This window comes from Rhopilema esculentum, chromosome 10 (genome assembly GCF_057945365.1).
Source record: "Rhopilema esculentum isolate cy_ngs chromosome 10, ASM5794536v1, whole genome shotgun sequence".
In the NCBI taxonomy this organism is placed as follows: Eukaryota; Metazoa; Cnidaria; class Scyphozoa; order Rhizostomeae; family Rhizostomatidae; genus Rhopilema; species Rhopilema esculentum.
This window is the reverse complement of record NC_142824.1, coordinates 9,653,415-9,680,745: the sequence shown is the minus strand read 5'-3', so window position 1 is coordinate 9,680,745 and position 27,331 is coordinate 9,653,415. Positions and strand designations below refer to the sequence as shown.

Genomic DNA, 27,331 nt, shown 5'->3' with positions numbered 1-27,331 from the left:
TTTTGTAAAATTTCCCTCACAAACCATCCAAAGCTGATACTGATGGTCATGTGAAAATAAATTTATAGCAAGGCAGATGTCAAGTAAACATGAAGAAGAACAATATAGAAAGTGAACAAATAATTGAAACTTTGTTCGTATTTCAAGTATTTAATCTATCATTTACATATTGTTTTGATACACAGAAAAACGTACTTACAAAACAAGCAGTAGCGGTTTTAGGGGGGTCCAGGGGGCACAGCCCCAGGACCTGCACTTATGATAACCAGAAAGCACCTCGCACAAAAAAAACACAAATTGTAAAGAACAAGGGTCCTGCAGATGATTACGTCCCCAGGCCCTGTAGTCCCTAAAACCGCTGCTGTAAACAAGTCAAATGTATGATTAATGTGTTATATAAAAAGTACAAAGCTTTGACTTCCAATTATGAACAATTAACATCTACTTTTTGGTACATCTACAGGTCTTAAAAAAACCTTTACAACTCGTTTAATCTTTTTGTGGTTTGCCAATAAAGGTTACCATACACAATAAAAATGTTTTAAAACATGTATTTTTTATTCAGTATATTGTAATAATAAAGCATGATGTCTTTATGAAATGCATAGTTTGCATGTTTTTGAATCTAAACAAATAGTCACACTCGATGAAAATGAAATGGTACAAAACCAACAGAACAATGCTTACTTACCATACATTAGAAAATTATAAAAAGGTTTATAAGGATGCATTATAAAACAAATTTCAGCACCAAGCCTTCAAGTAAAAAACAATATATATGAAATTCTTTAATGACACTAATGTTACTTTCTAAATTGTATTTATGCATTATAAAACTGATCAGTAGATTCAACAGTAGCTTTGGGTATGCCACTATCAACAGTATCTAATGATGCTCTTGAATCAATGCTGGCAGAAGTTCCTGACTTGTCCAAATGCTGGTCTTCATCGTCTTTAGCAGACCATCGGTTTACATTTGCTTCATCTGAAATACAAAAAATGAATTTCAAATTTTACATCAAATCATTATAACTGTATGGTTAACTGGTCTAGGGTAAAATAGATTGAATCAAAATGAGTTATTCTTGCAAAGTTGTAGACAAAATGATTTTGATGTTAATTGCATAAAAAATTGACCACAATAAAAAGCTAATATTGAAATGTAAAAAGTTTCCTTACCATCAGAATCTGCCTTAAAAGTTTCCATTTCTCCACCAAGTCCCTCATCAAGCTCCTGTTTCTGTTTCAACTTTCGAGCTCTCTCTCTAACTTTCTCTGCGTGTTCTAAACGTCTCTTTTGTTTGTCAGCTTTTTCTGCTTGTAACCTCTCTCTGTTCATAGAGGTTGAATCCATTTTCCCCTTTATCTACAATAATGAAATGTTCTCTTTATTGCCCTACTTATCATTATTGTCAGGATCCCAGGAGCAAAAGGTTAAGGGCCTTACTTCTAAAGTGGATTCAGTAATGAATCTATAGTGTTAACATTTAAGGTAGAAAAGCAAAGTTAACATTTCTTAGTTGAAGTTAACAGTTAAACAATGAAATTCTTTGCCAATGCAAAATTTTTAGAGTACAAAAACACAAAAGACAGTTAAAGTTCTAAAACTGGATAATTCTAATGGTTTACCTCTTCTGCTTGCTCTTGCACCCTGCTTTGCTCTTTTGCTGCCAATAGTTCTCTTTTCCTTCTAGACATTCTACTGGACTTTAGCCTCTTTCTTTGTATTTCCTTTTAAATAAGAAGAAATTAGGTTAAAAGTTGAAGTAAACTTTAGTGAAAGAACAGACATGAAAATGTCAAAAATGGAGAAATTGTGAGATAAGATTATTGAGTTGGATAATGTAGTTATAACAAAAGACAACAACTTAAAATTATTGGTTCTATTTCAAACCCAACACAAAAAATTAAAATCATAGCTGTTCTCTAGTAATAAAAATTCTAATGAAAGCTAAAACTCACAAGCTCCCTTCGTTCCTCAGATAGCTTTAATTTTTCTTGAAGCTCCTGCTGGGTGAGTGGTTTTGGTGCATTCGCCAAGCTCTAAGAGATATTAAAAAACAATCTGTAAAGTCAAGTTGGGAATTGTTGCTTATGGTAAGATTTTTTAAAGAAAATAATATACAAATAACAGCTTGCAAAGTGCGTATATTGAATGTGTAAATATATTGCATTTTTCTTAGGAACAGCTAGTGACAAATTTACTTTAAGAGAGGGTCATGGCATAATGATCAAATCAAAAAAAATCTATTAATACAATCATTTCAATGCAAAATAAGTCAGAGCTTTTCAAGCAAAGAAATGCATGAATAAATAATACCCAGATGGATATTGAGTTTGCTAATTTTAAGCAGCCATGACAACCCGAGAAAAAAAAATTCTTTAATGAATTTTTCTTTGAATAAAAGTGTCATGTTGGGATATACAGGGATATTTCTGTAATTACCTCTAATCTTCTAGGTGGTCGCATTTTTGGCGGTTTGGTGCCCAAGGGAACTTCAAATGCAAGTGGTTTTGCATTCATCAATCTGCCACCTGCAAAGCCAAGGCAATAGTCAATTGTAATCAATCATTACAGCCCTGATTAAAAAAGGTCTTGATTTCCTTGAACTTTGTTGCACATTAATTTTCAGATTGACGATTAATTTTCAAAATTTAAAACAGGCAAACTGTTTACTGGCTTTGAATCAATCAATGATGTAAAATGAAACAAAAATCAGAACCAAGTTCAATGTGTTATTAGGTAAATAATTAATAAAAACAACGTAATCGATTGTTTGATTTTAAATCAACGAAATTATGTTTTGACCATTGCAAACAGATATCATTAAAAATTATGAAATTAAGCTAGTTAAACTAACCGTTACTTGATGTTAGCAAGGGTGACTCGCGTTTTTTCTCCGATGATGAAGCTTGAAATAATTTCTCAACATTTTCTTTTTTGCTAATGCTTCCTGAAAACTTTCTCTCTAGTTCACTGCAAGTACTTGTGGCACTTTGAGGCCTGACAGATCCTTTAGAATCCCGGACGAGCTTCTTACTACTTTTGTGTTTTGGGCTTTCTGTTGACCTTATGCTTCCTGAATGTGAACTTGGTCGTTTCGTTAGCAGCTTTTCTTTCCCAGAAGACGGTCTTACATTTTCCAATGAGTGAGGTTTGTTCAAGTTAACATCAAATTTAGCACTGTTTGAAGATGCGGGACTTTCCTTGGGTTTTGTGTCATTTGGTCCCTCTTTGATAGAGGGTGAAACCTTTTGTGCAGATGATGCTCCACAACCCATTCCTATAAATCTGATCTTTATTTGCTATTTCAGGTCAACGCAGCCAAAACTTTGCCCAGGTAAATATAAAAATCTTGTCCTATGTGTCTGTTGTGCAGGCATGCACAGCAATAAGTAACAATAAAATTAAATCGTCGCCTTTTAAGATCAAGAGACCTCGTGTTTGTTTGCTCCTCTCCAAGGCATTAGACCGGTTTTGATTAGCGTCCCGAGAACATGTAACTAGGCAACGTCTGAATAATGCTCCTCCATAGCAAAACCGGACGATACCTGTGTGATGTTGCCACAGAAACGTTACCAATTTCTAACAAAAAAGTAACATGTTTTGCTTGTGCCTAGCCTTGTCAATGCAAACTGAAGACTGATAAAAGGGTGATCATTTGGTTTTAATACAGATACTACATACCTGGGTAGATCTGTTTCACTTAACCAGGATAAGTTAGCATATGGTTGCTATAAAATACAGGAGCACTAGAGATAAAACAAAATGATAAGACCACTTTTACATCAACGCAGATCACATGGTCGTGGCAAAACGCAGCAAGTATTAGGCCAGGTACAAAAAACAAACACTTTTACCAAAATAAACTCTACACTTTTTGTTAGACCTCCATCATACCTTCATCCTCTGGATCAGAAATTTTTTAAAACTAAAACTGTCAATAATTATAGAGTCAAAGTTTTAGATGTTTTTTTTCAGGGAAAGATAATAATTTTCTAATTTTGATTAGATTGCAAAAATACAAAAGTTTTGCAAAAGCCCTTAGCTGCATAAAAACAGTAAATCCCTACCCGAATCATATTTGTGCAGTCAGTGCTGCTGTTTCGAATAAATTTTTACATTTCCTACAATTTCACGTCTTGGGTTTTCGACTGGGTTTTTTCATTTCTGACGTTGCTTTTAAATGTTCAGTGCAAAAAAATCCTTTAGGTATCTAAAATATCAGCTTTCTCTACTTCATTTTTGCTTGGTTTAATTTTCTGGTTTGGTAACATGCCAGGCAATGCTGTCATTTTCTCGAAAGAAATGCAATACGCTTGATAGGGGATATACGCTTGATAAACTTTTAAGTTCCCTGTTGAAAAGGGGGAAACCACATAAGAGTTTGAGACGGGAGAACTTTTGAAAATATTAGATAAAATTTTGTTATTGCGGCATCGTTTGTTGAGCAAGACAGTTTCTCCTTAGCTGCCTTTTACCACCTTTGGCGCCTTCAAAAAACACCAATGACAACACAGAATCAGCCGCAAAACAAACCATGACCTACTTGGCATTCTGGAAACACAAGGTACAATGTACCATAAACCCATTCCAAAACAAAGAGGTGTTCATAAGGAAAAGCAGAAGTCAAACAAGCTTTTTTAACCATGCTCCAAAAATTTTCCAACAAGTGTCTATAAGTTTCTTCAAACGAATCCTTGATCAACTTATAAACGACATATACAATAACTGGAATAATTGATAAAACAGTTGTCTAAAGAGAGCTAGTGATATTGTAGCAGCAGATACTACATGACTTCTGAGCCTTGCATTGTCATAAAGGCAGAAGCTGAATCGTATCAAGATGAATATGTACACATAGAAATCAATAGGCACCCAAAACAATTTCATATAAGACACGCATCTCCTTACTTAGTATCATGGCACATTAAAGATAATACAGCTACCTTGAAACAATCGTATAAAAAAGTAGCAAGGATATTTTGACTGAGGTAAGGTACACAATGATTTTCTCGCAAAGGCAAGACTGCAGGCAAATAGCAATGCGACAGACAAGACAAAAGCATACAAATCATGCTTACAAATCATCGAGGCTCCCCAGAGGCTACGCCCCTCAAGGTATGATCCATACTAATAACAACTAAATTAACATTATCGCATGTCTCGGTGAAAAACTTCTCTTCCACATAATTTTTATCTTCTTAATGCAAAGCTTTTTCGTCCAAACTGATATAGTTTTGCTATTTACAATTAAAATCTGAAAAATTATATATATCACAATAGCTACAAATATCAATTAAAACATGCTTAAAGCAAGATATTGCCAGTCTTCTAAACGATGACGTAACAAAATTTTGTCGATTAAGTTTATCTACAGTTTTTGATCGAAAGCAACTTGATTGAATCATAAAGACAAAACCAAAGGCTATGAAACAGTTATGTAATATCTTGGATCATTTTTTCAGTGTTTGAACTGTTCACAAACCACCAGACGAGTTCTTTGATTCGCAAGTTTATTTAACTGAAAAAATCAAAGTCGAACTCATCGTCATCTTTCTTTTCGGATAAATCATTTCCACCAGATATATTTAGTTCGCCTGCCTCAGATTCCGAGTCTGAATTTTCCCAGAAACCTAGAATCGAAGAAATTGAATCCTTTCAAAATGATGAAACAAAATAACGAAAATGATCGGTGTTTTATGCACTTTCCCGAGGGCTAAAGCTGGTTTTCACGACACTTTGAACCCAAGAAACATGATATCTATCGAGTGTACTAGTACAACAATAAAGAGCTCCATTTTCTAGGTCCTGTTCTCACCTAGGCTGCGCCGCAGACCCAGTCTTCCAAAGAGAATTGGAGGATTGGGTCTGCGGCGCAGGCTAGTTCTCACCTGATCATTTACAAAGATTAAAAAAAACTTTATTTGTCTAGTTCAGTTCAAAGCGTTGTCATGGGAATAGAGATACAAATCAGGTTGTGCATCCTCTGTTCTTGGAGCTAAGCTTTTAGCTAAAACAGTGAGTTAGGATATGCAAGTTCTCAGATTAGAACTTCATATCAATAAAAAAGCAGCAAAATGAAAACTGGGCTGCAGAATCAAAATCTGTTGTGGCAGAAAAAAATTTCACACATTGAAGAATTCACGAGTTTACAAGCACGATGACGCAAATTCATGCAGTTCTGCATCACCAACAACTTGCTTGATTAATGACTCAATCACTCAATCTTGATCAACGATTAATAACCTAAAATCTAAATGTTTTTAAAAACAATCTTTTTCAAAAAACCTTCTTCGATCCCTTATTTTTACTAACAATAGTAATAACTTGCTGACATGCAGTTGAACGCAGGTTTCGGGTAACAACGAACATTTGAGTTCTATTGAAGTGTTTTTGATTTGCTCAAAATATACATTAGCAAATCAAATATTCGATAAAAAGATTTTTCCAGCAGCCTACCTGGCTTGCGGAATTTGCTTGAAATACTTTTTGAATTTTCAGGTGAAAAAACATCCTTTCTTGAAGCAGCGTCACTTTTCTTTGGTAACGGCATTGGATCATCCACCTCAAACGAATCTTGTTTCTTACTGGAAATAAAATGCAGACAACGTTCAGACATTTCGATGAAAGGGAACATTTTGTTATTTGAAACTTTAAACGTCTGATTCAAAACAGAAGTTTAACCTAACATTAAATGAGCTAAAGGACAAGTCAACAAAAGTTATCATTGCTAAGGCCCAGTCGTCTTTTCGTCTAACAGTTTTTGAATCGATTCACAGTAAAACAAAAACGCCACGATTGTGTAGGTAGATAGAGTTTGTAAACACCCTTTGACTTCAGTGGTAATTTCTAAATAAACACACGATTCTGCTTGGGTAACGTGTGCTTGCTTTTATCTGATTGGCCTATTCGATCCACAGCTGGGGATATATTTTCTTTCTTGATCTTTTCAGCACTTATTCTGAGGTTTTATACTCTGAAGAGTGTCAGACGAAAAACTCAAGTTACATTGTAAAATGTTTGCTTTTTTGAAAGCCATTTGCAAAACAAATATAATTGAAAAAACGTACTTAAAATGGGCTCGAATCTTTGCTCCTTCTGCGCCTTTAGGTTTCTCAGACTCGGCATTACCATTGCCCGCTCTATTTCTACCCAGACTCCCGCTTAGTAGATCTTCCAGATCTTCTCCAGAGTCAGAATCATCATCATTACTCACTGGTATGGTATTGGCTTTAGCTTCTTCCTTTTTCTCACTCACTTCATCGTTTTCTAGCCCTGGCAAGCTAACTTCAGATTCTGTAGCATCGCTTGTTGAGCTTACATCAAGCAATTCTTTCTTTTTATCATTAGCAGAGACCGTATTTTCCCTTATGAAGAAATAGGCATAACAAATTTAACTCTAGCGAAATTGCTAAATTTAAAATTTAAAGAAAGCGAGCGCATCTTTCCCACCGTCACACATCGAACAGGATCAGTGACTCCTAACTAGACAAAAAGATAGAGGGATTATTTCATATTCTTTTTTAACATTGGCTGTAAAGTGGGACAAACATAAAAACCTCATAATCTAATTTTTGAACTAGTGTTTCTTTAAATTTTACGGTTCTACGCTTGTCATTTACTGTTTTACAAGTGTGAGGACTGCTGGTTGCAAAGAACAGAGCTTCAAATATTTCTATATTTGCTGATTTACGGTCTGGACGCCTCGATAATAAATGTACCCAAGCGATATTTGGTCTCTTTAAGCAAAAATTGACGTGACGGAGTGGGCATTGTCGTTTTTCAGTATGCATTATACAAAGCGGCGGCCTAACTGACAAGGGCGGCTTCGTATGTTCGTTATCATAATCTTCTCCATGTAACTACGTAATTTTATTTTCTGACACAGAAAATCTTGAAATTGTGCAGGTGCGATGTTGATAAACAAAATACAGAGGCTTCTTTGTTGCTTGACAGTGGGCCTTTAATGCACATGCATAAATAGGTGCAGCCCAGGCACAAAGGAAGTTTTTAATGAATTCATCAAGCTCGAATCAAGCCATAAAACTCACGAAAAGGCTTCGATGACTCGAGCAAGATATTAAATTGATTTCACAACACAAGACTGACTGAAATGTGTGTCGATTTGCATTATTTAATTGGTTACTAAAAAATTGAAACTACTGTTGTGAAAATTTCCTCTTTTACAAAGTGTTTGTCTTATAAAACATATTATATTGTTTGTTTCCGTTTCCTTGTAAGATGTAACGGGTGCAGGGACGATATGCTTCTCAGCCATTCCTGCCGTGCCATTGCTACCCTTTTAGCTAGCTTTATGCTAAGATAAAATTTGCTATGAATTGAGTTCTAAAATAAGATGCAACACCTATTTAAAACAAAAAATCTCAGATAAATGCACTGCACTGGATTCCATTTGATCTGAGAATATCCAGTGGAAAATACGACCTCACAGGAGGAAATTTGGCAAAGCAAAGACTATCATATTGGAAAAAACTGCACATAAAGTACATAGGTACCTAATGCTTAAAGAAGAATAATCTGGAGAAATTAATGAAGAAAGAAGAAAGCGAAGTACTTACGGGATATTTCGCGGGGTAAGCTTTGTGGAATCAAATGTTGATGAATCGTCGTCATCACTTACATCTGAAACGCTTCCAACAAAATCTAAAGAGTTATCGGCTGGATCTGGTTTCTTTGCACTTTCATCAAGTTTCGTTGATGGTATCGTACCTTTGTGAATTGGTGAATTGTTTGACAATGGGCTAGCGGCGGTTGGGGCATTACTGGCATCTGAATGAGAACTTTGATCGCTTTTTTTGCTTGGTGATCCAATGCTCGGAATTTCTTCTACAAAAACATTTTTTATCATTTAATAGTAATAACTAAACCATGCTAATTAACTTTGAAATATTGCAAATCAGACCATCGAATTGTAGAAACGTTTAACTGCAAAGGAAAAAACAGTAATTTGCATTGACCTTTAAAATATTGCAAAATATGTTAGTGGCTTGCAAAAAGCAAACATTTGACAACATACTACTATACTTCAGTAGTATGCTGTGAAATGTTTGCTTCTTTCAAACCCATTTTCAAGTTCTGTAACGCCAATTTTTTTTCAAAATAAGATATCGAGCATAACCAGCACAAACATATCATACCTATCTTGTTTATTTCTGTATCTCTTTGTTCAGGACTAATTAAGTCATCTTCTACATGGTCCTTCACTTCTTGATCACCATTACTCTCAATCGACTCTTCATCTTGGATTGACTCGTGCTCACTTTCGTCGTACAAATCCTCGTCATTTCCGTCCATGATTCTTTGAATCGCGTTTGAAACCTGGAAAGCAAAGGTTCAACATAGTCAGAAAAGCCCTTTGTGGCAACACTGGACTGACCCCAAGCTATGTCTAGGGTTGTTTTCTAAATAGAGGGCCATTTCAAACCTTTAGTGATTGCTACGATTCTTTAATGTATCACATTGGGCGATTACATCTGGTAGTAATGTAATCTGAAGAAGTAGCTTTTCTAAACCTTCTTTCTTTAAAAGCAAACAAAAATATGGCAAGGTAAGTTAAGGGAGGGATTACACAATGAACAAATTCTAATGGAAGAAACCCGGATTCATTTTAAGGGTGGAAATTCTTGATCCTTTTCTTAAAATAAATATTTTAATTGTGATTTCGAAAATTTGACTTTCGGAATTAAAGAATCAATTGAAATTCAAAGAATTGATATTTACAAACTGACATGAAAGATGCTTTTGTGGGTTCGTGCATTTCTCTAAATCCCTGTTCTAAAAAAGTGCAATTAAAACCAATTCCGTTTTGAAAAACAGAGAAAAATTATCAAACTTAAATAAAAGTGTGCGGAACCTAGCTCAGTCTGAGTTCTGTCTCAACATAGCCCTCATAAATAAATCGACATGCATTTTGCAAGGTGATAAAAATGCTTCCTAACCTATGCCGAAAGCCAAAGATTGCTATTGGTAATAACGACAACATTAATTGTTACCTCGTGTGCCACCTCTTGACTGCCAGGACACAGAATTTGAGAAAATATTTCACAAACTGAGGTAGATTCAAATATCATATTCCCGAACAACAGCTCCATATGATTGAATACATATTCCCATAATTCTTCAAATTCCGTTGGAATAATTTCTCTGCAGGAAAAATTAATGAAATGATACACAAATGAAGGTAAGTCGGGGCTTAGTTTTAATATTGCCTGAATAAAATTGCTTCATTGAGAACTGCCCAAATGGAGCCTGAAACATTTTGAAAGGAAACTTGACTAGAAAAGGCTGCCTCTAGGCCAAATCCACACCCCGTGCTGAAAGAACAATGAATTATTTTAGGAAAGGGAAAACACATTTTCTAGAACATGTTACTCAAAACTTTTGCCCTGGCAGTAATATGACAACCTCAAAGCCTTTTTGAGCAAGAAATCCGTAAGTTGATAAACTGCGGGTCAATCAAATATATCTTTCGGGTATTCTGCTTCACCAAAATTCTTTTACAAGCTTAAGAAAATGTTTACCTATGCTTCATTAAGCTATCTTAATAGCTCTTTGATACGTAAAAGTGTATGATTCCGGAAGTCTGTCAAATAAAAGCTTGAGTAGAACAATAGTGTTACCTGAAACCATCTAGAGTGTAAACGAGGGACAAATCTTCATCGTTCTTTACAATGCAACCATCTTCACTATTGTTCTTCACATATTCAGTCGTCACTAACTTTGAAACTATACATAGGTCCGGAGTTTTGAAATGAAGGAGATCGCCTTCCACTAACAGTTCGCTGTTAAGACAAAAAAGCAAGAGTCTTTATAGCTAAAAGTAAACATCAAAATACTAGCTTTTTGCTTGCAACTATAAATCTGTTAAATTCAGAAATCATATGTCATTAATACTAGCATAGACGACGTATGTCATCTTTGATTAAAATTGTTGTTACAGTATAGCTTCAAATGGTTGCCATTCAATGCATCTACACACATTATCTTCTTATGAAACCAAACAGTTATAGCGAATTTTCGAAGTTTTGGGAAAGTGCAAGATCTATTGCACAAACTTGCCAGCCTAGGCATTTTCTAGTCGTAAAATGTGTTCACTCTTAAAAAATACATTGGCTTATGAGACAGTTAGCAGTGCTGAGCTTATTGTTTAAGGTTAATTTGTTTTTCCTTCCAACTAAATCTAACCCTTAGTCTTAGTTATTAAAACCCAAAAATTGTGGATATTTGAAACATTTGTTTTCGGGTATGTAGATACTATAAGACCTCAAAAGTAAATGTGATTGGTCAAAGCCACAACCTCTAATCTGATTGGACGTTGTTGGAAGGCGTGACCAATCAAAAACTTTCAAGTGCACTAACTTTAAAGGAAAACGTTGATTTCCGACCTTCATAGTCAACGGCACAGGCAATTCATCTCAATTAATTTAATGCAGAAGATGTGCAATAAATACCTATTAACCTCTTGGCCGACTAGAAAACGATTAACAACACTAAAACTAAGTTACATCCTTGATCGATGAATGAAGGTCATGCAAAGTTGCTAAAAATATGGAAGCGGCAATTGAAGGGCTAATTGTTTGTCTTCTGAACGAAAACATCAAAGGTGATATTATTATGTGTAAGAAGGAAGAACCGCAGGATAGGCTGTCCACCGGATTCTGTGAACCTTGCAATGAGTGTTGTTACGAAAGATATACAGGAACAAAGCAATACGACGACGAGAATCCAATGTCACGAGATAAAATATTCAAAATAAATTAAATTCAAGGAATATACTAATATTTCGCCCCGGCATACAGGGCTTCATCAGAATAAATGAAACGAACGAGTGAATGAATTTGAAATGTGAGATGGTGATGCCGGATTGGTGGGTGCTGAATGGCTTTGAATGCAGCGCAGTGAAGAAAAAATGGGAGGATGATATTATTAGTTGAAATTGTCATGCAAGAGAAAGAAATCCTGTTTGCATAGGTACGTACTTATTGAAACTTCTGTCAATAATTAAATTTTCATGAAAAGGAGCGTCTTTACTAAAGGCATTTTGAAATTAAAATAAACATTGCTTAAAGGTTAAGCATTAATGCGTTGTTTTGCTTCGTTTAAAATTACTTTAGTCGCGAGATTCTCGCACGAGATTACAGATAATATAGGCAGGTAAAAGGCAGATGTTGGTGTACAGTCACGAAAGCAAGGATATTGAACAGCAATTTGATGATGAATTCTTGCAATCGCACTTCATATCTTGCCTTCATAACTAAATAGTAAATGATTTGGATACAACAGGAATCTGCAAAGGACCAAAGGGTTTTAGGAAGTTACTGACTGACTTTCTTTGATCCTGTATCTTGCTTTTAAGAACCTGTTTTCCTTAGCAAATTATAATGTTTTATTTTAAAGGCTGCCGTCTCTTGAACCATCTGGTGCCACGAGACACCCCTTACAGCCAGATAATATCACCATCGAAACACACCTTATAAAAAAGAGCCCCACATTGTCATCATCAAAATACACTTTATAAAAGGAGCCCCACGTAAAAATATTTGACCCTACCCCTAAGCGACACAAGACACGTAAAAATCTTTGATCCTACCCAGGAAAAGCCTGAACCTTGATTGATTCTTCTTTGCAGGATTTACTGTGTCTACTTCAGTACTGAATCAGATTGCACATTGATGTATAGAGCAAGGATGTTCCTAATTTTGTTATTTAGACCAAATCAGATTGATAATTTTATGGGTTTTGTTTTAATCAATGAAGGCATAATTCTAAAAAAATTGAACTTGCAACATACCTTTTAATCTTGCTCAACATATCTATAGATAGGCTGTCAGGAGATGAGCGATAAAATTCCTTTCGATCATCGACTCCCATTCGTTTTTCAATCTCTTCATACAGATGTGATATGCCAGGCATATCCACAGCAACTACAGCTTCTTCGATGATGCCTTCAGGGCTAGATCTATTTGGCTCAGTAGTTTGGTCGGACTCTTCCCCTGTCAATTTCTCTTGATTTTCCTCTTTTAGGTTAGCATCTTCAATATGTTTGTCCCCAATCTCATGAGAAACATTCTCGTGATTACGAAAATCTGGTATTTCATCATTATTGGCAATACCTTTGCGCGCAATAAAATTTCCCGTCCCTAAAAGATCAGGCGGTGAAACATCTAGATTCCAAACGTCTGGATTGGCAGCTAACAATTCATGACTTTCATTCACATTCGATATTGCTAGTTCCTCTTCACTAATCCTTTCTACAAGTTCCTTCTTAATACCAAGGCTGCTTATAGAAAACTGCGCATCATCATGATCATTTTTCTTGACTAGCGCACCTGCTTGATTCTGATTATAATGCTTTACCCCCTCCTCTTTACCTTTCTCTAAATTCACTTGATTTCCCACATCATTCTCTACCAGTAACGGCTTTCTGGAATCAATTAGCTCTCTGTCAGTGTCATTTTTATTCCTTTTTAAATTTTCATCCGAACCATTTGATATAAAGGGCTCCAGCATAGTCCCTGGGGCCTTTTCACTTTTCGTCATTTCTTCGAGTACGAAAACCTTTTCGTCATGCTTGGCGCCATTCTCTACAAAGTCATTCGTAGTATCGTTACTGTCGTCTTTAAACGGCCTAAATCTAAAATCATGCTCAGTTTCATCATAGTGGTTCTCCATCCTTGCAACTCGCACATCACTACGAGCGCCTTTACTTGGATCCTTGCCAAAACCGTTCTCATTTGAAAAAGGCTCACCATTAATTGGAACTTCACTTTCTAATCTATCAACACTAAATATCCTCTTTTCTTTCAGCTTGGTAGAAGTAGGATCTAACTTTCCTTTCGTTCTTTGAGAAGTCTCTCTAACACCATCCCCAGTAATATTGACGTCACTTTCAGCTTGAGAGTATGGTGCAGTTTGAATCGGTTCTCGGCTCTCAAACTGCATTCGTGGAGAGACGGCCATAGGTAACAAAACCAACTGTCCTTCTGGGCTTAAAGCCAAAGCTTGCGGAAGTATGGTATAGTCTGATATATTAGAAGGGTGATCAATCTTTGGGATATTCAAAATATTTGGGCGTGACTGTCTTGTACCGCTTAATGATTCGCTGTAATCATGCGTTGGATTAACAAAATTTTGAGTGACTGGCCTACCTGTGCCTTGATAACCGTTATGATAATAAGGGGAAGAAACACGATGATTAACTGAGTCCTTTTGGTCCCTAAAGAGAGATGAAGCAGGAATTTGGTTTGGTCCATTAGAGTAATGTTCATACTGCATGGGCATTTTTGCCCTATCTTCATGAAAAGAGCTGCATCCTACAAAAAATTCAGGTTCGTACCCATTATAACCATTAATGGATTGATGATCTCTTCCTGATCTGTTCGAGTTCATTCTGGGCGAAAAATTCAAAGTTCTGTCTGTCACAGAGTCTCTATTGACATTTATTGCTGTTGAATGCAAAGGACCACTCGAATTGAAAGTGTTTCCTTCTCTTTTATCCAGTTTTTTGTTAAAGGAGCCTGAAGTATTGTTCATCTCCTAAAAGGTATTCCACAGGTTTATAATCCTTACTGCAAAGTAAGCAAAAAGCATGCAAAAGTTGTTTAAACTTGGTTGGAAAGGGAAGCTTTAACATAAACTTTAGTATGCGGACCACAACAAAGACACGAGTTTCATTTTAAAAGACTAAGACAAATCAGTGTAGTAGTCAACATTCCAATGAAATAAAGATTTGAATAAGCTTTACCATACTACATTTTTCATACTTAATTAATTTGAATGTTTCAGGAAGAGCTCATTTAGTCTTGAGGAACATGAATGATTAAAGGAGAGACTCAAGTATTCTCAATATTTAATATTCGAAAATTGATGCATAGCAAATATCCATGGATAGATAGCTAAATAAGGAAAGGTCATAAAACTTAACTGCCTGAACAAGAAAGTCCAGTGGGATAACAAGCTGTTTAAACTTATTAGGCATGAGAAAAACATGATGAAACTGGCGAATATGCTTATATAGTGGAAAATGGTGTCAATATACCACATTTACAATATTGTTTCAAAAATAAAAGTTGAGTTTACCTTCTCTGGTGCTCTAGGTGAGGAAGTTTTGCTCAAGTCCAGATTTTCCTTCCAATGAGGGTAAATTGTATGAATATAGGTCTCATAGTCTTGCTAGAATGAAAAGAACACAAAGCAAAATTTAAACACCCCTATTTTAATTCAAGAGACTAATCATGTTTACGTAAATGTGCAACAAATCCCCTGAACAATATTTAACATTTCATCCTTTCTTTATCTTATCAAGTAGATGATCTGTTTGTTGAAGGTTTTGGTAACTTAAGAGGCACTTTCTTTTAGTGACAGTATCAGATTGAATTTCAAATTGAAGGCCAAATTATTGTTTTGAAAACTTTGAATTATAGCCTGGAATTTACAAGTGTAATTACAAAGAGCAACAGCACAGCGGCAAAAGTGTGCAAAAGGGTTTCTTTGAAAAAAGGTTTAACTTTACAGAAGGAAAAGTTCCTAAAATAATGAGCATAAAATTATTTTCAGAGGTTTGAGGTAGTTGCTGAGAATGGATTTTAAAGTTTTTGTTAGCTAGTTAAAACAAATGTTCTCCATTGGTGTTGAGATCACCAGATATGCAAATAATTTTATTTTGATAAATATTATGTCTTAATGCTGAAAAAAATAAAAACTGTTTAAAAAAGTTGATTTCAATCAAGCCAACCTTAACTTTCTTTAACTTTCTTGCCTTTGTCTCTAAACTTTCAGCCATGTTGTTCACTCTTTCAAAATCATGTATCAAACTATCATTGCGCAACTTGCTCTTTTGCTCTTCATCTTTCAGTTTCCGGAGAGTGCTTTTAAGTCTCTCTGCTTTCATTCTTGACCTTAAAGTTTAAATAATTAGAAAATTTGCTAAAAGGCTTAGAACATTACTGAAAATTAGAAACATGCATCATTCTTTGCTAAGCAGCCAACATGAAGAAGACAGTCTTGCCTCTATACAATTACTTGTAGCATCCTTTATTTTGGACAGAGCAGTCAGTGACTGGTGAATGAAAGAGAGCAGCATGTTCCAAAGAGCATCAGACAAAAACAGTTTTAAAAAACAAGGGCTTGTTTGCAAAAATCAGAATGCCCAAGTACAGTAGACTCCAGTTATAGTCACAATAATTGTTGCTTGAAAACTTGTGACCATAAATGGAGTGTGATTGTAAGCTAATTTGGCTTTAAAATTGGATAATTTTGCATCCTAGGGCCTAAATTTCATGTGGCTGTAATGGGTAGTGTGACTTTAAGTGGAGTGGGCTGCAAAATGTGATTCTGCTCTAGATCCACATCTACTCAATAATCCAGAGTGCATCAGAAAATAAAGGGACAACAATCTTAAGGTCATTGGGCAAGCAAGTTGGTCTATTCATTTTGGAACCCAACTTGCATATACAGAAAGATTCATTTTCTCTCTTGGATTCTTCAAATAGTTGCAGTCCGGGTAATATTAGGGGTGCGATCACACGCGCAAGCCTCTATACAACTCCTCAAGGCCGGGTTTCCATATTACCCTATTTCCGTATAAGTCTCTGTTTTCTCATTCCATTTTTGTATTTTCTTGAACACGTTACCCGAGTCACTCCATTTTGGTCAAAACCAAAATGGTGTTTCCATTACTCCATTTTTATCCATTCTAATATCCTTTGTTCGAGCTCTATTTGCTGAGATTTAATGACTCAAATGTCTCTGTCTTTGCTGTTCCAAATGAAAAAAAGCATTCTGTTTTTGAATGACTCCACTTTGAACAGTGTTTTTGAATGACCTCGGTTTCAATTAAGCAACTGAACACCCTTTAAAACATATTAAAATAGGCATATCATTTGAAAAATAATTTGGTAAATTAATCAAAATTAATTTTAGGGAGGGAAAGGGTCTGATAAGTCTAATGTTGTTTGTGTTGTTACAACCAACTGATGTTTTGGGTGAAAACCTCTAACTCTTTTTCAAACAGTGATTCTCCCATTCAAAAAACATGTACATGGTATTTAAAAGGCTATCAAGTTTTCATAAAAATCATAAGGTCTCCATTTTATGGATTGCATGCCATCGCACACCATCGCTGAGCACATCGACAAATTTCATATTACCAGGACTGTAGTTGAGAGATTGAGTAACAACCTTCCTTGCTCCCCCATGTGAATTGTAAAAACCGCCTTCACCTACAGTCATACACCAGCTTACATAAATGGCACTCATAATTGACCAAATAATACTTCTTCAGAGTAAACTACATGTGTGCCACTTGCAATGCACATTTACGCGCAAGTGTACACTTGCATACTCCAAATTTTGCTCTTACTCACCCAAGATCTTTTTAAAAACCCCCAAATATTTACGGTACGCATCTAGGCCAATGCATTTTTATGAAAAACAGAAATTCATTTCAAACTGAGTAAAGGTTTAAACGCGGCTTAACTCAAATTTACCTATGAACTTCAGGATCACATTGGACATAGAAAGCAAAAACAGTCTAAAAATTAACATAAAATAAGATCTACGTGAAGTTAACTGACCCTCTCGCTTGAAATTTATTTTAGAAGATGATGTTGGTGGAGAACCTTTGATTTTAAAGTTGAAACTAAACCCATCATCATAAGGATCTTTGTATAAAAAACCAACGCACGCAAGAAAATCTTACCCAATCAGATCACTTTTGTGTCTTTTTAAAGCATCATTTCTGTCTCTGTTGAGCCTCTGCGGATTCCTCTCCATCTTTGAAGATGACTCAAACCCTCAAGCGAGTTAACCTACTACTATACTACCATCAACCCGCCATTTTACATTCATATTGTATTTCTAAGCCCCGTTTCCATGAAGAATTCTGTTGATAACAATAGTTGGTGACGTCAGGCATGACTAGAATTCATTCTACAAGATTTTTACTATATTTAGATTTTTACTACAAAAATGCTAGAAAAATCAAGAAATTCCTCAAAATTTAAAGAGATAGATTTTTACCACAATAAAAAGAGGGTACTACATTCATAATTTCGAAGCTTCAACGCCTTTCAAACATTACAGAGGTCTGAGGTACCGAATAGAAATCTCCCAAGGGTAGAGCAGCTATAATCAAGTTTGGATTCAAACCATATCATTTCAAAAGATGCAACAGCTTTATCTAAAATCCACAGCCTTTGCACCACCGATTCAGCTGAAGCAAATCAATCTTTAGACTATTATTCCATTTACTTTTTTAGTTTGAATTTCCTTGCTTCTCTTGAAATATTTCGATAACGTCATATGTACAAGAATAAGTAAATCAAGAAACATTTTATGAAGAATGAGAAACAAAGTTAACAATTTTTAATATCTAAAATTGCTTAGATTTATTGAAGCGTCAGGTTAAGTCCGAGGTATGAAGTTCAAAGTCCCTGGATACTGCCAGCATCAGCCCTCTCTTCTTAGCATGCAGAGAAAGAACACAAACATAGCAGGAAACGAGACACGCATTTTGGTATCGATGCATGTTTCATTAAAGTAAACAATGCCATGCTAAGATAGAAGCAAATGTATTAGATAACAATTAATGGAGAAGCAGTTCGCTTACGCACAGCTGGAACACAATAAAAAACTCGTAAAATAACCTTCTGTAACAGGCTGAAATGGCTCCTGTACATGCGGCTCGAAATCTGCAGTTTCTTTTATGTGGGTTGATAATGTACGAGAATAAAACAATATGTGGCTGCGTGGTGGGCGACTGCAACTGCTTGTAATGTTTTTTAGAAACAGGAATTCAGGTGCTGCAGCATGGGCATTTTTATCAAGAGTTAAGTAGATCAAATTTAATATTGATCCTAGCATTTTTAAAGGGCCTAATGCACATACAAGCAACAAGTATCAAACAAGAGTAGAAGCAGCATTTCTGATTAATAACAGTAATCCATTCTGATTTTACAAAGCACGTGCGTGTTTTCCTGCTATGAATTTAGAAGCACTAAGCCTGAATGCAATCGCAAGGTTTGATACCAACGCTAAGCATCAAATTAAGAAGTAAGTGGAAGCAAAAATGTCCTTTCCAAAATAGTTGCTGATTTCAAAGCCCAACTGCTATCTTAATTTTTAACATATCTTTAAACTCACCTTCTTGTGCCTCTATTCATACGAATCTCAACCAAGGGAACATAACCCTATAGGACATTTTTCACGCCAGAAAATACTTAAATTCCGGAGCCAATAATGTAAATTTGCGGTGTCTGATAGCTAAGGCTTTTTGCAGCAGTCCTTGGTTTGAATCTCCAATATCTTTGTATGTTATATGTGTCACTGTTCGTAACTCAAAAAAGAACGTTTCTTGTATGATGTGGATAAGGAACAGCGATAAAATATGTTGCAATCAAAATTGGAAAAAATTTAAACAGTCGACTAAATTGGAAATATAAATGAGTATTTATACGATAAAGAAACGAAAGCACGGGTTGTCGATGGTTTGTTGTTGTGGCAACCTAAAGGCAATATCAGCCACAAAAAGAGTCAAGAAAAGAGAAAATTAAAAAGTACACTGAACACTAATTGCGGAGGATGAGATGCCAGGGAAGTCTTTACGGGTTGAATAGAATACTTCTCTGAGATTCATTCGGATTCCAGCTTCTAAAACATTTATGTTTCGCAATTAACGGTGACATCACGCACAAGGTCATAAAAGACAGAAAAACCACGATTAGAACAATGTACACAAATGATAAGAAATATTGTCTAAATGTTTGAATTGACATTATAAACAGAACGTAACTAACAAATAGGTATGTGTAAATAATAAATGTCAAAACAAACTAGCTACTGATATGATAATTAGTTTCAGTTAGATTACCCGTACTTTATAAAGTTCAACCATTGTTAAATAGCATCTAAAGGAGTAGCAGCATCACGACAGCAAAGCATACAGCAGTCTGAAAATTGAAAACAAAAGTAAATAAGCACTCATTTTTGCAGTAAATACTCAATTACAGAACTTTTTATGTATATCATTAGGGTTTAATATTTCCCTTTGAGGGAGGGGGGTTGGTGGGTAAACGATTTCAGTAGATGATACGGCAGACAGTTGGGAAAAAACATTTACCTTGCAATATAAAAAGCATTGGTAAACAACTCAGTCTTGTTTTGATAAAGGAATACGTTGAGACTCAGGTGAAAACAAATAGAAAAAATTATGATCTTTTAAAATCCAATATCAAAATTTTTAAAGATATTTGGAAAAATCAAAATTTTGAAATTCCATAATCACCTGTACAGATAGACAAAGAAGCTGATCAAGAAGAAAGCTAGCTTAACCCAGCCTTCCCTCTGGCATTTGTTCAGAACAGATGTTGACATTATTTCAGTTGGGTCATAAATACCAACACCAGAGATAATTCCTCTATTGGCATACCTATAGAAACAAGAACATAGATATAAACATATATCTAGAGATATAGATGTATATTTTTATATAGCAAACTGTTCAATTCTGGCCAAAAGTGGTTCAATACAATTGGGCAGCACCCTTGTGAAGAAAATTTTCTCCTGTCAACCTTTGCCTTATCATTATACAATAATTGTTGAAATTGCTCTGTTGAATGCTTACAACTGAGACCAAAAATTTGTTTGCGTTCCTTGAATATCTTTGTTGCTGCTAGTGGTATCAAGAGAAAATTTGTGGGGGTACTGGGGGCTTGCCAAGGCCAGATTACTTTTAGAGGTTGAGAAACAAATCTAATAAATGGAACAAACTTTCTGTTTACTATAAGGGATTGTGGTGCGAATTTCAGTGGCACCATTTTGTGCCAATGTAAAAAATGTCTTCAATAAATGATGGCCATATCTAGAGTTTGGAAATTCAAAAATTTGTCTCGATTCTATTCACCCTTCCCACTATTTATTCTGTATATAACGATTTTGGAAAAATTGGCTCAATTCGAGGGAAAATTGGTTTACTGTTGGTCATTACTGTTGTTTCCACAATGTGACTAAACACAGGAAAAATATGGTTATAAACCCAGTGCTAAGGCTTGTTTTAAGTCAAATGGCTAGTAATAAAGACCAACTCAAATTCTAATAAAAAAAGAAACTTACCGATATATGTTATAACAGAGTAATGGCACATTAAATAGAAATACAATCCAAAAACCACCAAAAAAGAACAAGAGCATCAAAAATGCATGCAATCCATACTCTGGTAGGACAAGCTGTCAAAAAAAATCAAAACATCATTCCTTAGCTATTAAATACATGGAGTAAAATAATTTTCTAAGTTTCACGTAATAAGATGGCAAAAAACAATAGCATATTTCATAAAAACAAAAATATACCATTATTTACTGTATGACTATTAAGTTAGATGACATCATGGAGCATATGACACCATACAAAGCCCAGCTCAGAGTGTAAATGGAGTTTATTTTACTTTAAGAACTTTTTTTACTATAACTATTGAGGACGGAAAAACTGGTCATTTAAAAATGATTAGTCTGTATTTGCTGTTGGAAGAGTAGAAAAAGCCTTTAGTGCCTCATACAGTGAAGATTGAAAGCTGCCAAATATCTAGATACAGGAAAACGCTTATTCCTCGAAAATTCAACTAAATATATACTATTTTCTTGTGTACCATAGCAAGGACAAGGATGAAATGTCTAAGTACCATGATACTATACTCACTGGATTAAGGGTCTGACAAAGATCAATTGGATTCTTGTAATCTGTCCTCAAGTCATCAAAAGCTATTACCTGTAAGATTATAGAGTATTAATAAAATAATGGAATTCTAAAAGCAACACAATTTGAAAAGAAATGGAACATAACATAATTTTCAAGAGACATCTATTTGTGAGTCTGTTTGCCAGCTATTAAAAATGATAATTTGTTAATGACAACCATGGACATTAATTCAAAACTAGGGGTTATGACACAAAAGGACATTGTCCATGAATTCCAGGTCTATAAATCTGGAATTTCCCCACTGAAAAAATAGCAAATTGTCTTCAAGTGCTGCAGTATGGACCCAAAAAGTACAACAGAAGATAAAATAAGAAGGTTTTATGGGATTTTTTAAATCCTCAGTTCCAATCTTAAAACCACAATTTCCTAGAAAGCCACCTTATGAGAGAAAAGCTAGATATCTGTTGCTTCCCATTAAATACCCTGTTATAAAAGTAATATAATCAGGCTGTGTGAAGAGCAAAAAGCAGGTTCTTGACAAACTGAGCACCTTAAACTTTTAAGGCACTCAACTGAACATCATCAAATATCATCAATGACCAAATCTGGTTCTATGCGTTTAGTTTTTTAGACAGCAAAAACACGCTAGGCACTCTATCAAACATGCTCCTAGAACTTTCTAGGCACGTGTGGAGGTGCTCAAGCACCAGGCCTTGCTCTAAGTAAAATGAAGGTGTTCCATAAAAAGAGCCCCTTAGAAACTCTAGGCGCTCTATTTCGCACCTCTAAGTGAATGTCCTTGAGAGCATCCTTCGAGAGCTTTAGGAGATCGAGAGATTCAAATCGAAAGCTTCGGAAGAATGTTAAATTTAAAATTCAACGGTGATACCACAAAGCACCATAATATGAAATAACAAAATATGCAACAAACACTATGTTAATATAAATATAGAAATATAATAAAACAAAGTCGCAAAATTGTTCAGATTTTTTTAGATATGTAAGTTGCCATCATTCGATGAGCTTTTAACAGTGTCAGTATCACTACTGTTATGTTTAGCTTCACATATTGCTTCATCAAAACGCATGGCTTTAAATCGAACATTTAACTTTGTTTCCTTTTTTCATGTTATCCATTCTATAAGAAACGCTAGAACATCTACTACTCGCAAAAGCAAATGAAAAATGAAAAGCAATGCGATAATTTGGACGGAACCGTGATCGCTGATTTGCAGAGGCGAGTTTAAGTTATTAAAAAAAAGAAAATAATATATACTTCAATAGAAGATTAACGCTTGCTCGAAAATCAAATAAATCTGCCGGAGAATACGCTTGCTTGATGGCCTGTATCCTTGATGGTTATTAGAGGGTTTTCAGATTAAAAATGATATCGAAAACCCAACGTTGAATTTGCTGAATTTTTTCTCAAGGGGTAATCTTACGCAAATCATAATATTGCGGTCTGTTGGGAAGATTGTTTATGCTTGATCAAGTTGATTTAATAAATTCCAAAAATTTATTTTGCTCCGCGTTAATATTGTTTTTACGTTTTGAGGGGCTCTATAAATCACTCTCCAAGGCTTTTTTTGGGTGCGCTCTAGGCGCGCGCGCTCGATCGAGCGCCTTTCCGGGCAAGGCCTGAAGCACCTCTCCTTGCAAGGCCTGAATAAAATATAAATTGAGAATTACTGAGTGGTCAAGCCCCTGGCTCACAATAGCCTTGGCTTATCTCAGGGAAAACTGCTAGAGGGTGCCTTTTGAGAAATAAGACACAGTATCAGTATCGTTCTACCACACTCCAATAAACCATAGTCTAGGGATGGGAAATTTCATACTTTTTGCTTTCCAAAAAAATCTGCACTGTTCATTCCAGATTCATTTTGAAGCTTGAAGTCACTGTCAACAGGCATGTACTTCTTGGCAGTGTTTAAGTTTCATTTTCCAATTTCCAAAAAAGTAGAAAAAAATTTGCAAGCATTTTCAAAACTTAGTTTTTGAATTTTCAAAACACTCATAGTTACATCTCAAGGCCTAAAGAATTTTTATAGCTGATGTTTTTTGAATTTTTTGGTGTGCATAAAAGGCTTCCAAACACTTAAGCAATATCTTGCCAAAATTTCATGGAAATAGATGCCATACTTGTTTAATGACAAAAGATTTAAAAAGTTTTTCAAAAGTCTTTATTCGTAGTAAAATTTGATTCATAAAATGTATGCAAAACTTCAAAGTTGTTCCCATACCTTCTTGATGCAAGAGTACTTAACGGTAACAACTGATATGATTAGTTGACAGATAGAAGGAAAAAACTGTAGATAAAATTGAAGTTATGTGCCCAGATCTCATGAAAAGAGCACAAATTTAAAAAAATTGGTTTGATACTAGAGCGGCACGAATGAAAACGCATTATAATTTGAAAGCAGAAGAAAAGAAAGAAAGAAATAATAATAATGCAGGCCTTCCTGGGAAAAATTAGCACAGGTGTGGCATTGTGCACCCCTAGACTGTTGTCGGCGTGTGATGGAGTGCTGTTGGTGTTTTCTATAAAGGTTTCATAACAAAGTATATGGAGCTTTAAAAACCCCAATTCTTAAGTTATTTCTTTAGTTCACATACACAAGAATAAATATTTTTAGCGGCAGTGGGATCTTTACTAAGTCTAAATCAATGTTGAAAATATTTTAGATGCAGTTTCCGGGCAAACACTCTTGCCACGAACCATGGTGGCAGCCTTCATGAAACCCTTTAAAAATGTTTATATTTTTGCCCCCACTTGCAATCGTGTTTCATCAAAAGGGATATGAAAACAATTTTGATTTGAAAATGGCTCCATTTGAAAAAGGCACAATTTGAAAACGGCACAAAACATTTCAGTGCAAACTCTTGAACCAGAATAGTTATATTGCAAATTTCTCTCTCTTTGAAACCAGATCCTTGTTGTTCTGTTTCCAAGTGCAGCCCTTGAACATTTAATGCATTGATCGGAACCTGCTGTTTTAAAAAACAATCAGCTTTCATATGAAAACAAAACAAAAAAAAATAATTTGTGGTAGGTGAAAACAGTACCCCGAAAACAGGACATCTTGGTGACCAACATACCAGACTGCATAACCCCCTCTGGGGAGGGTTGTTTAATGTTGCGTGGTGCATCACTTACATTTAACTCAGCTGGCGATAGAAACTGGACACTGAAATCACTGGTGTGAACTTATAGCGTACAGAAAGAGAGCTTTCCAGCATGGGTCATCGGCAAAAGCTTTCACATAAAACCTCTGCAGCTCCTTAGAATGATGGATGCCTGATGATTTGGTTATGATATTTTACACACAATGTGCACCAAATCTTTGTTACATACAGTAAATCCTTGAATTAGCCCCCTGGGGGCTTATTTATTTTTGAAATTTTTGGACAGGGGCTTTTTTGAGAGGGGGGGGGGAGCTTATAAAATTATTGTAGACAATAGAAAGGCATTATTAAAAGACCTTGTTTATTTTAGTAGAAATTTCTTTATGAGCATTTAATTAATTACTACCAAAAGTATGAATTTGTTGTGGTAATTCAATAAAACCTCATATATCACCATAGGCAACCTCAGATGGCAAAAACCGTCAAATTGAGGGGTCCAATTTGAGAATATATGGTAGCAGTGGGGGCTTATTCAAGGGGGAGCTCATTGACAATTTGTTGTTCTAAGGTGGGGGCTTATTCAAGGGAGGGGGCTTTTTCACGGGAAGGCCAATTCAAGAATTTACGGTATTGCTTATTGTTATGGGCCTAAATAGGATAGCCTATTATGTCACCCTTGCCTCATTCAGGAGCATGGAGAGCTCTTTTGTGACTCCTTTACTTTTCTCTTCCAAAAAAGCCAAATTTAAGAATGTAGATCAAAAGAAATATGGCACAAGTTGTGCCTTGTTCAAAGTCTAGTCAAAACTGGAAGCCATTTGTATAGAAATTCAACTTGATTTACCATTCGCAAATGGTATTTTAGAAACATGTGCATGCTAACACAGGTATATGGTAAAAACACAAGTTAGTTTCTTTTAGCACTTGACTAGAAAATAAAAGCAAATTGTCATATAATAATTGTTTTTGCAGCCCTAGAGGTAAGAATGAAATTTATCAGAATTGCTACTAGCCTTGATGCTATGGTAATTTGGTCCGTGTTTTATTTCATATGAGTGTCATCACAATAGCTCTTCAAAATGATTACGGTGAACCACTGATAAATGATTAGATTGAACATTTACATGTTAAATGAGAAGCTGCAATTTTGTTTGTCGCCAAGACCAAATCAAAGAAGGGGCTGAAAATTAAAGGGAATATTGAGAGGGCATTGTGGTAATGGATTGGTCAGTGGCATTTATGAATTAATGCATATGATTTATAAAAAACTATTGGGGGCGAAAAGGATAACTAATAGTTTCTATTATGCATTGAATCATACAACTTTTTGGCGTAAGCATTAAGATATAGAACTTTCGGCACAGCTTAATTAATTTACTGGCCAACATCCAGCGTGAGGTCTACATGGATTCCACCCTGGGGGTTGGTAGAGAATTAACCTGAATTCAGGGGTGTCACATATCTGGTATCACCTGAAGAAGACAGATTGATCAGACTTTCTTTAGAATGAATTCTTGAAAAGTACTTTTACATAAAACAAGTTTCACTGCTCTCACTGCAACTGTGGAGGAAAAAATGAAGGGTATTGGTTGTTATTCGCTGAATTCATCTTGCATATCCCTCCATCAAACGTATTATTTAAACTGCAAACAATTTAATGTTCAAATGAGTCTCTCGGAATATTATGCTTGGCAAAAGGACTTCAAACAGCACTTGACAGTCGATTCAGGTGCAGGCCTAGGCCGCCAGTTTAGGCCCCAAGGGTACGACGAGTATTGGGTTGAGGAATATTACCAAATAAAGCTAACAAAGAATCAGTACTTACATTCCATATTACCAGAAATATTAGAGCAATTGATGCCAGCAAAGCAAAGATAAAGCACAACACCTCGTAAGACATCATGCAAGAAGTATAGATAGAACACCTTGCTCAAAGAGAGGAGACGCGTTGCAGATGCCTCGCAGCGGCAGAGGTGTCCGTTGTTTTTAGGGCTGCTTTGACCACAGAAAGAAATTTTTGCTAAGATAATTTGTTCGGCCCTTCTAGCCCAAAGGATGTCTTTTCAAGTTTTCGCTCATTTTCTTTGTTAAAAATTTCTTGAGGCTATTTTCTTTGTTAAAGATTTATTGGGGTTAAGCAGGCAAAAAACTAACGAGGATAAAAGAGGGATTCTAGGTTCATGGCCTCGAGAAAAATGTGACCGATCTCTTTAGTGGAAATCATATTGTTATATACTTAGAAATTCATTTTTTTCGATTGAAATCTCGCTGCAGAAGTGAATTGTCCCTCGGATCACGCCTTTCAGACAGACGAGAATTGTGGGAAGCACCCTTTTTGGCACTTTTTTGAAATAAAATTTTTGGCACTTTTTGGCACTCACCTATTTCGAAATAAAAAGCAGCCAACAGGATAAATTTTTGCAGCGCTAGACGTTTTTGCAAAAATATAGTTAGAATAGATAGATAATACATAAGAAACACACCATACTTTTA

General features: G+C 35.4%; 3 protein-coding genes across 3 annotated transcripts; all 3 read right to left on the bottom strand.

The window, feature by feature from the left end:
- Positions 1–112: 112 nt before the first annotated feature.
- Positions 113–4,733, bottom strand: LOC135688291 (uncharacterized). The gene is made up of 6 exons (XM_065205079.2): positions 2,862–4,733; positions 2,447–2,535; positions 1,963–2,043; positions 1,630–1,731; positions 1,180–1,366; positions 113–985 (listed from the first exon to the last, which is right to left on the bottom strand). Exons 1-6 carry the CDS (start codon positions 3,280–3,282, stop codon positions 822–824), a joined length of 1,044 nt encoding a protein of 347 aa, XP_065061151.2. The 5' UTR covers positions 3,283–4,733; the 3' UTR covers positions 113–821.
- A 143-nt stretch (positions 4,734–4,876) lies between these two features.
- On the bottom strand, positions 4,877–19,593 carry LOC135688275 (uncharacterized). The gene is made up of 11 exons (XM_065205055.2): positions 17,724–19,593; positions 15,759–15,921; positions 15,104–15,196; positions 12,816–14,560; positions 10,645–10,806; positions 10,018–10,168; positions 9,163–9,343; positions 8,584–8,851; positions 7,075–7,371; positions 6,464–6,591; positions 4,877–5,637 (listed from the first exon to the last, which is right to left on the bottom strand). The coding sequence occupies exons 1-11, from the start codon at positions 17,795–17,797 to the stop codon at positions 5,522–5,524; spliced, it is 3,378 nt and encodes a 1,125-aa protein (XP_065061127.2). The 5' UTR covers positions 17,798–19,593; the 3' UTR covers positions 4,877–5,521.
- Positions 19,594–19,742: 149 nt separating this feature from the next.
- On the bottom strand, positions 19,743–26,819 carry LOC135691306 (protein cornichon homolog 1). Its single transcript, XM_065209130.2, has 5 exons — positions 26,664–26,819; positions 21,716–21,784; positions 21,134–21,246; positions 20,307–20,450; positions 19,743–19,971 (listed from the first exon to the last, which is right to left on the bottom strand). Exons 1-5 carry the CDS (start codon positions 26,739–26,741, stop codon positions 19,947–19,949), a joined length of 429 nt encoding a protein of 142 aa, XP_065065202.1. The 5' UTR covers positions 26,742–26,819; the 3' UTR covers positions 19,743–19,946.
- Between the last annotated feature and the right edge of the window lie 512 nt (positions 26,820–27,331).